The 10,601-nt window shown below is 41.9% G+C and overlaps 1 protein-coding gene across 1 annotated transcript; it reads left to right on the forward strand.

Annotated features, from left to right (window-relative positions):
- Positions 1 to 393: 393 nt before the first annotated feature.
- LOC122769979 (transmembrane protein 150A-like) lies at positions 394 to 10,601 on the forward strand. The gene is made up of 8 exons (XM_044026917.1): positions 394 to 452; positions 2,416 to 2,700; positions 3,694 to 3,741; positions 3,855 to 3,941; positions 4,385 to 4,452; positions 6,324 to 6,451; positions 6,560 to 6,737; positions 7,730 to 10,601. Exons 2-8 carry the CDS (start codon positions 2,636 to 2,638, stop codon positions 8,026 to 8,028), a joined length of 873 nt encoding a protein of 290 aa, XP_043882852.1. The 5' UTR covers positions 394 to 452; positions 2,416 to 2,635; the 3' UTR covers positions 8,029 to 10,601.

Below are 10,601 nucleotides of genomic sequence, written 5' to 3' on the forward strand. Positions count from 1 at the left end.
CCAATTACATTTCTGTGGATTGATCAAATAGTGAACTATTCCTTTTGCAAATTATTTTAATAATTTAATTAGTCAAAATGTGATTGCATTCTTCATATCATTTTAAACTAAGTTAAACCCTTCATTGACAATTTCGTTCACACCAAAATAAAATTGAGAATTTAACGAAAATCAAAGACAACCTGCAACTAATAAATTAAAGAGCAATAGAATCGAAAGTTGTGTAATGTAGACTATTTATTTTCCCTCTAAATGACAGCCACTCTTGTTTTTGGTCATATGTTTTTCTATTTACAGTACTAATTATTATGTGAAGTGTACGAGCGTGTCTTAGTTTGAAAATCCAGAGCGGAAGTCAGTGATGCTGTTAGCATCACCATCTGCTAAAAAAACGCTGTTTTTAAAGGGAAACCAAGGTTGTTGAGGTCTGTGCTGGGCTCAGCGGGCTGAAGGTAGGTGTGCGTACATCGTCGTGTCGCCACTGTCCCACCAGTGTCCACTGTCCGTGTCCTGTAAATGTCTCTTACTGAGCAGCTCGTCGCTTTTGTCGGCGGAAATCAAGATGCGGGCAAGTGTCAAGACAGCTGCTGAAGTGCAAGCTAACTAGCTAGCTAGGATGAAGCTAACCGGGCTAAGTGAACCGTTTCCCGGTTGAACAGAGCAGCTTTGCTGACTCTGGGATGCTGCTCCACTGGGATGATTGCAGCAGTCAGTTGTGAAGGAGTCAATTTATTTGGGTTTTAATTGAAATAGTCTTACTAACGTAGTCCAAATCAAAAGAGTCATAACAAGTGCTGTGGGTGAATATTCTCTTTGAATGGTTGCGGGGGGTTGGGGGATGTAATGGCTCACAGTACACACACACACACACACAAACACACGAACACAGCTTTTAATTATTCTGTGTTTAGCACATTTAAATTGACAGAACATATAAGAGAGAGATAAAAGTTATTAGCAATTAATGCTACTATTATGGCATTACTATTATTAACTATTTTCTCTGTCGCTTATTGGTTCTGCTCATCTTTGTTGTGTCAGTCATTTCAGTAATTACTACCAATTATAACATTACAACTAGTCAGTTTAATGTGTTTGATTGCCACACATACGCACACATACACATAATACTGAGTATTTGTTTATATTAGACACAACAGCTATTACTCCACATTAAAGTTAACAAAGGTCAAAGCCACAGTGTAGTTACAGAAGATGTGTCCTGTACCCCAGTAATAATCACATAATACATTTATTTATAATGACATAATTTCCAACATGAGTGTGACCAGTCTTAAGAAAGTAGTCTATTTGGTTTTATTGAAGAGAAGCTCATCTCACGTCTCTGTATCTTCCCTCTGGGCAAAGGACAAACTTGTAACTGTACACTGTAAAATGATATAGGCTGTGTTGTTGTTGCATGCTTTCTCCACCGCTGAGTCTGACCTTAGCCAAGTTTGTTTTCTCTTTCACAAGAGTGCGCTTTGCTCAAGCGGTGCAGGTCTAGCTGTCTTACTATAGCCATGTATTCATTCATGGAAAAGCAGAGAAAGATTGAATAGCAGTTAGTTTTTATCAGTAGCCCTAATCCTCATTTTACAACCTTGAACTGTTTGTAATTGTCTTTCTTCTGACACATTGATCATTTCAAGCTTAAGCCAAACACTCTTACGTCAGCATGACAGCTGGCTGTCAGCTGTAGTGCTGAGTTTCACACAGCACAACTTTTAACAGGAGATCTAAGGCAGTTTCACTGTTTTTGTGTTCTTTAAAGTCAGTTTGATGAAGAGAAAAATAAAAAAAAATAAAGGTAACTCAGAGGCTGTTTAAATTGCAAGTATCTTTGAGTGAAAGGTAGATTTGGGTCATGAGGACACACACAAGACACACTGCATCCGATTACATGTGGACAGCTCTATTCAGACCCGGTATATAAACATCTGATCTGAGCACATGCAGATCACTCTAGGTACAGATCTGAATGCTCTCCCAATCCGTCTTAAATGCGTCCTCGGGTTTTAGTCACAAAACCTAAATGTGGAGGTGGTTTCGAAGACACGTGGACACATGAATGCGGTCCATTCTCAGGATGGATTAGAGACTGCGTCTTCAGCTGACATCCTCAGTTTCTTTTTTTTTTTAATTTCTTTCATGTCACAGCAGCATGAGTAGTGCTTTGACTCTCTTTGATACGTGTGCGCACACACGTTGACATTAGGCACATCTGTACAGTTAGACTTGTTAATAATTAAACATCATTTATTTCTTGCGAACAGACATGATGTCAGTGTGGAGACGCAGGAGACGCATCCAGGATGTGAACAGCCTTACTTAAGGCTGATTACAGTGTAACGATAAATACAACTGAATGGGTATTTTGCATTTACTGACAAACGTCTCCCTCTCTTATTTTAGGTTGCTGCTGGTTGCAGGGCCGTGTGGAGCAGAAGTGCTGCGCCATTCCCCTTTTATCCTCTCATGTCCCCTTCCCCTGTGTGTTCCCCCCCCCGTGTGTAAGTGACCCCACACTCCCACCCCAGCCCCTAGCCTTATCCGTCCTGTTGTGTCATCACTCCGGCCCGAAGCCTCTCCTCTCACCCCATGCTTGGAACAAAGCCTCCTCACTGCCAGCCCAATGACTGCCTGGATCGTCCTGCCTGTCAGCCTGTCTGCCTTCTCCATCACAGGAATATGGATAGTGTGAGTGTTCACATGTATGCTGTGACATTGATGTGAACAGAGGAACTACAGATTTGTACCTGACAGTGTGATTTACTATATTTGACTAAATTTATGTGCATTAGTGACTTATATTTCCACTGATGACCCCTTTATCTTAATATAGGTTAAATATTTTTGGCGTAATTCCCCCATGACTTCTCAGCATTATGTTATAATCAAAGTGTGTGATTAGTCAATGTAGGAGCAGTTTAGGGAGAGGCTGCGCCTATTGGCTGTTTCTCCTAAACAGCTATGCCTACACGTCCCTTTGGTAAAAGGTTTGCTTTTTCGGCATCAGTAGCAACCTCAAATGCCAAATAAAAAAAGAAAGAAAAAATACAATTGAACACATATCAGTATTGACCCAGTGTTCTAGTTAGAGCGGCTCAGCACAGATTCAAAATTTATACTGACTTGTGGGGATGAAATTGGACAACTACTTCTACTATTTAAGTGATCCTGTCTCCTAAAGCTCAGGCTATCCATGCTGCTCTGTTTTTTTGTTCTGCCTTCCACACGACCCTGACGTTTTAGAGCCCCCAAAAAACTGAGGTTTAAAAACGCTGCATTGCTGCTGGTTCCGTTTTTGTTTAAAAACTCCAGGCCTGTATTTTAGTATAGACAGGCAAATACGAACACCTTTGGAAACCGTGATGCAGATACATGCATTCTGTTTCTTAATAGCAGTACTCTCTGAAACAACTGCAGAGGAAAGAGTCTGCTTACTGTTTACATGGGCACATGCATACACATTGTGATATACATTAATATGGATGCAGATTGCTTCTGATACAGCGCTTAAGAGCTTATCCGCATGCAGATCATTTTTGTCTGAAATACTGTTTTTAATTAAAAACATAGTAGCATAGACGTAGCCTCAGTGATAACGGTTCAGTTTGTTTCATCCAGAGTCAGAACACTGTGAATTGGCCACTTCCTGCTTTGTGTAATTATGTGTTCTGTTTCCTACAGATATGCCATGGCTGTGATGAATCACCATGTTTGTCCTGTGGAAAACTGGTGAGTGATCCTTTATTTTTTCTATTCATCTGAAACCATGTCTAATATGTACACAGTCAGATTCCACATCTGTGGGTTGGGAATGAAAACGTCTGACTGTGTCACTGTTACAGGTCTTACAATGTGACGTGCACAGAGGAGCTGCCGCGACCAGGCTTCCCCAAGACATGCTGCACCATCCAGGACATCCCCCTTATCAGGTCTCCTCGTCTCTGCTCGTCATGTCTGTGTCTCTGCTCAATACAAAGGCAATATTGTCAGCGAAGGCCCAGAGGCATGAATTAGTTATTGTTACGCTGCCATCATTAACCCACACTTTTGTTTACGAAGCAAATTAGCCTCTCGCCACATACAAGTACAAGAGCGCTCTTGTAGAAAGGCATCATGAGACCTGCAGTCACAGATTTCCACATTCTTGAATTATGAAGTAGTTCTTTAATCACAGTCTCTTTATTTTTTCCTGTACATTTTTACTCTTCATGACGTGGACCGAGAGCGTCTCTGTATGTTTGCCTGTTCTCCCCGTGTGTGTGTGTGGCTTTTCTGCAGGTTTGACACGGTGGACATGTCTCTGTGTATAGAAATTATATGTGTGATCCCCTGTTTCTAATCCCTAACGTTGTTCTGTCTTCATGTCCTACAGTAAATGTGGCTCCTTCCCTCCTGAAAGCTGCCTGTTCAGCCTGATTGGCAACGTTGGAGCTTTCATGGGTGAGACTACTTTGTAACTTATTCTGAAAACAAGTTCACACATAGATTTATGGTGAAAAGATGTGTGTGCAAGAGTACTTCATTCATTTAAGCAATAGTGCGACACTTACTGAGGGTTAGATGAGAACAAGGGATGAACCCATATGATACTTAGTATCTGCATCGTTCTGATACTGGTCAAATCAGATATCAGAAAGGCCTTGCTTCAAAGTCTTGCTTCAATGTACACAGACCATAAAAATTAAAATCAGTAACGGCTGATTTTAGCTGAGTCATGCTGCTGCTTATTTCTTCTTTATGGCAGAAGAACAGTTGTTACAAAGGTGAAGTATAATAGTGCTCACGGGTTTATAGTAAAACTGCTGGAAAATAAAACATAATTTAGTGAAATTGATGAACGCTAATTAGATTTGTGGTTCAGTCAGTGCCTCACTGAGTGTAGTGAAGGTGATAAGTGTTTAATAAACATTCCCTCTGTGTTATATCTGTCCTTCATGGAGCCCACAGATGTCAGCCACTGTTCTCCAAGAGATATGGAGTGGCTTGAAATAGCCTGCGTGCTCTAATCAATAATGAATGCGGCATTCCTTACCCCCCCACCAACCCCTCCGTCTTCTTTTCCGCTGCATGTACCCTCAGTGGCCTTCCTTCATTACTCCTCTGCTTATCTTGTTTTATCACCACTCACCTTTGGCCCAGTTTTCCCCCTTCTGCCCTTTTAATGACATCGTTGTGCCGCTGTTTTCACCCTCACTTCATTATTCACTTCACCTCTTTTCTCATCTACAGTTTATTTTGATTTCTACATGTTTCACTCTTTGATTTGTCAAGTTTTAAATCTAGATTTCATTTGTAACTCCATGTTTTCTGCACGCTCTGCAGTAAATGATCAGTTTGTCATTGCAGGTTTATAGTTTTCAGTGACGCTAAGCTTGCTGAGAAAAGTGCTGCTGTATGCAAGCAGACATGTAAACAGTTGACAGAACACGTCTTCTGACTCAGCAGAAAAACCAAAGCATCAATGTCACATGACTGCTCTCCACAGATATTTAAATATACATATATCTGAGGCTCTTACTGTGAAGTATGAATTTTATAAATCTTATCGATGAAATGACTTTGCATGTTCTACCCATGTGTTTTTGTGGGTTTTCTCCAGGTCTCTGATTTCCTCACACAGTCCAAAAACATGCAGAGGTTAAAATAAAACACTCTAAATTGCCTGTAGGTGTGAATGTGAGTGTGCTCCAGCAACCATCATGCGGAGGATAAAGCAGTAGAATGAATGAATGTAGATGGCAAGGCCGACACCGTCATTGGCGAGATGGTAATAGTTAGATATTAATATGTACTTGCAGCTTGGGCAAATTTATTATGATAATCCTGATTTTCTTTTGTCCATGTCATTTCTTGCTTAGTTTCCTTATATCCATAGGATAGGATCCATTTTCTATCTATAGGCAAGCCTAAAGGAATACAATGATGATGAATTTAGTCATTTACGCCATGGGGACTTGATTTTTGTCCCCGTAAGGAAGAGAAGTCCCCATAATGTGACTGTGTGAACAGATTTAGGTCCCCACAACATAAGGAATACTAGGTACACACACGCACACAATTTGCTCTTTACCACCATGCTCCACTGTCCTCCATCTTATCCTCACTCCTTGTCTCTGTTGTCTCCTCCTTCCTCCTGATGCTGCACAGCGTCACCTCCCTTGTGCTTCGGTTTATCTTTTTTTATTTATAAGCGATCCCTACATCTGTCCCAAACTAACGGGGGAAAAAAAAGATCTGTGTCCACCGGGAAAATACCAGATTACCAATCCAGCCCAGTGTAAATGTGTGTTGTTTTCTCCTGTGCCCTGCAGTGGTGATGGTGTGCCTTCTGCGCTACGCCCAGGTGATCGAGCACAGTCACAGATGTTGGGTGAACACCAGTGCTCTGGTGTCTGGTTGCACTAACGCTGTGGGTCTGGTCATGGTGGGCAACTTTCAGGTGAATGTCACCCACAGTGCAATACCCACACTTCATTCAGATCTTTTCAATCATTCAGCTGCTCAGATGAAACGCGTACCTGAAAGCACACACGTCTCTGTCCAACAGGTCGATCATGCCAAATCTCTGCACTATGTGGGCGCTGGTGTTGCGTTTCCAGCAGGGCTGCTGTTTGTGTGTCTGCAGTGTGTGCTCACATACCGCGTGGCTGTCACTGCCCTCGACTACTGGATGGCACATTTCCGAGTAGCTCTGGCTCTGGGAGCCATGGTTTCTCTGGTCCTCAGTATCCTTCACTCACCTGTGACAAGTCGCCATAATGCTGTTTGTCCTGTTGTTACCCTGAAACTGTTATTTCCTCTGTTTCCTGTTTTAATACATGGTTAACCATGTAGAGCAACAAAGAGTTAACTCTTTCTTTCTTTCTTACTTTTTTCTTTCTTTTTTATCTGTATGTCTTTTTTCTTTCTTTCGTTCGCTCTTTATTTATTTCTCTTTTTGTCTGTATGTCTTTTTCCTTCTCTCTTTTTTGTCTGTCTTTGTTCTTTTTTATTTATTTATTTTTTATGTCTTTTTTCTTTCTTTCTCTCTTTTTTGTCTGTCTGTCCCTCTTTTTTGTCTTTTCTTTCTTTCTCTTTTTGTCTGTCTGTCTTTTTCTTTCGTTCTCTCTTTTTTGTCTGTCTTTGTTCTTTCTTTATTTACTTTCTTTATTTCTCTCTTTTATGTCTTTCTTTATTTCTCATTCTTTTTTGTCTGTATGTCTTTTTTCTTTCTTTCTTTCTCATTCTTCTTTATCTGTCTGTCTGTACCTCCTCAGAGTGGTCACAGGGGTATGTGATGCTGTCGTCACACAGTGGAACATCAGTTGCTCCTGAGTTATATTTCATGTGTTTCATGGGTCACCACAGTTTAGTTTCCACCTGTGACCGTGTTAAACTCCAGTGGGAGCAGTCAATGTTTAAAATCTGTCAGTTCAGCATCTGCCGCTCAGTGAATCACGAGGGTTAGAATCAGATTCAGAAATTGACGTGGCTCAGCACACGGCATACAAATGTAAAAATGTGTCACTACAGCTGTTTGTGTCAGTGAGAATGAAAGAATCGAGGCCAGGGTGACTTCCAGTAATGATGGAAGGAGCTGAAAAGACTTGTGCAGGGGGAGAGAAGGATCACATACTTTGAGATACTGATGAGTTTATTCTTCCCGTCCTGCACGACGGAGTCAGAGTAGAAGATACACGTACCAGCCATGTTTGTCCTTAACCCGTGCTCTTCTCAGGTGGCATCTTCTTCATCCATGAGAGCTTCATCCTGCAGCACGCCGCTGCCATCTGCGAGTGGGTCTTCACAGTAGACATCCTGGTCTTCTACGGCACCTTCACCTACGAGTTTGGCACCGTCACCAGCGAGACCTTGATGACGGGCCTTCAGCGGAGTCACCACGGCTCCGGCGTCATCATCGGCTCCAGGGCCCGGGGCTCGACGCTAAGCGGGGCGACCAAGGGCCTTAAGTCTCCCGGGGGAAGCAGCACATCCACACATCTCAACTGTACGCCAGAGAGCATAGCCATGTTGTAGCTCTGCACCACTGCCCATCACGTCTGTGCAGAGGTGCTTCATGGGCTCGCAACAGGAGAAGCAGCCGACGGGGGCAGCATGTGGAGAGAGAGGGTCAGGCTACATCCACGTTACTCTGTTTTTGTTTAAAAATGCATCACTTGTGCTCCAGATACACCTGCCATCCACATTACCCTGGGTATTTTAGAGCTCCAAAACTAGGGACATTTGAAATCTCTGTGGCTGCGTTTTAGTCCGGACCAGCAGAGACAGAGATTTTTGGAGAAGTCGACTACGAGTGACTTTCAGTTTCACCTCGTTGTTCTTCTTATCGTTACTTTTCAAACGTGTTGGGTTTTCTGAAGCTAAAGCAAACGGCAGCAAAGGAGCGAATCAACTTCCTGTTTTTCCTGCTTTCGGCTGAAACGCAGAGGGTTTTTATCTGAAGAGGTCATTTTTCAAATGAAAACATAGTCATATGGATGTTGCCGAATGTTCTCGTACGTTAAACCACTGAAGCGACGCGGGTGTATTCATCCTGTTGTTGTTTTTCTGTTTCACCAAACACTGAGGAAAACCCCTGCAGTCAAACGTCCTCTGTAGCCACGGCGAGGCGAGGACTGAATGTGTGGAGTTAGTTTGAATCGTGCAGCCATGAATGTTTTGTTTTTTTAATGGCTGTTGACTTTTTTTTTTCCCTTCTCTTTTGTTAAATAAAAAAGTGTCACTTGTGTGATGGTGGAAATGTAAATGACCTAAAAGCTTAAGGATTTTTCTCCCCTTCTTCATGAACTCCATGCTTCCTCATGGCCCACCCGTCTTTGCCTTTTGCTTTTCTCTGCACGGCACACTTTGAATGAGAGAAAAACACTTTTGTTTTTTGCCTAGTGAGTAGGAAACACTGAATGTTTGAGATGTGAATCGTGAGTAGTGATGTATATTTTACCGGCTGTGAGCATATATGGCCTTTTTTTGAAATGAGTTAATCAAGCATAAATGTTTATTTAAATTATGAAGCAAAATTCCTTAAATTCATGTATTTGGTTGCACAGATGTTTTCTTTCTTTTTTTTACATGATGTATATTATTATATGTGTATCTGGAGCCGTGATTATTCCTGAGATCATAATCCATTTCACTGACGTGCGAGTGCTCTGTTGACGACGACGACTGTGTGCGCCTCCCGTCGCGCTTGGCTCTCTCCGTCGCCGTCTCAGAGTTTGCGCCATCTGCCGACCTCTTTTTTTTTTTTGATTTCCTGACACTGTCATGTTTGGTGCAATAATTGCCATCAGTCCATGTGATCATTTACACTCCACTGGAGTGAACAATGCCTTTGTCAGTGTGTTGGATTTGAACATAGGGCTCTCTTTTGGTTTCCAAAAAAAGATAATGTGACACTAGGAAGTGACCTCCAGCTGATTCAACCGCAATCCACAGAATAAGTCTGTTCTCGTCTGCACACGTCTGGTGTGATTCCAGGCTGGCCCCTTGGAAGCCTTATATATTTCATTTTTTTCAGTTTGACACCTGCTGGTGAGGATACTCGTCGACCTTGTGCCATAAAACCTCATGGCGTCCGTGCAGCGCTTACGACCTCACGACACCACGCGGGTTGCGTAGAGTGGAGCGCGCCGAGGTTTTTGCGTCGTAGCTTTAATGCCCGACTGCCACCAAACGGCCACTGCTCAAACTCAAACTGACAAATGCCATTCGTGTGTTACGTCGACACGTGACAAAAAAAAAACAGTGTTCTGCCCTAAGTTTAACTGTCTTATCCACTGGATGCCAGCAATACACATTTTTAAATGTCACATCACCTACCTCCTTTTATGATTTGTGTGGGTTTGATGATGTTTAAATGAGGAGGCTAGATTTCCAACAAAGTATTTCAATTTAATATGATGTAACGAGCGGTCGTTTTTGTTCTGTAATCTTGCCAAACAATATCGGACCCTCTGGATTATCGATGAGCTTTCTGTGCGGCGGCAGCAGCAGCAGCAGCAGCAGGTGCACGAACTTGTTCTCTGTGATTGCACAGGTTTAGCCTTATCCCACGTACTGTGCTCGGGAATTGTGTCGAGATTTGATTTCGTGTTCAGCTGTAGCCTGTTTTCATCATACTGTAACCTGAGTCACGAGGCGTGACGACAAAATGGCAGCTTGTTTGAGCCTTCTTTTCATCAGCCCAAATTTGAAGTTGTATTTTACAGACTTTTTTTCCTGTAAAGATGTGCTCTTCAGTAAGATCATATTCATACATTCATACATACATACGGTGTGTTTCTACACGGGAGAATTATGTGTTCCTAAAAGGCTGCCTGACCTGTACGCGTGTTGTTGAACTCGAGCAGAAGCAGCACAGGAAATATAAACATGTATTAATCTCATTCTCTCTTTGGAAAAAGGTTGGACAGTGACAAATGGAGGAGTAATAGATTCCTGAAAACAAATCAACACAGATTCTTGTTTCCTTTTCTTTCTTTTTTTTTATAAATTCTGTAAATACTTAATGATTTGTCTATCATTTAGGTATTTTAATTTGACAGAGATTTATATTCAAATATAAAATAAAAATGATAAATTATTAGCAA

The sequence above is a fragment of the Solea senegalensis genome, linkage group LG5, assembly GCF_019176455.1.
Source record: "Solea senegalensis isolate Sse05_10M linkage group LG5, IFAPA_SoseM_1, whole genome shotgun sequence".
NCBI classification, from domain to species: domain Eukaryota; kingdom Metazoa; phylum Chordata; class Actinopteri; order Pleuronectiformes; family Soleidae; genus Solea; species Solea senegalensis.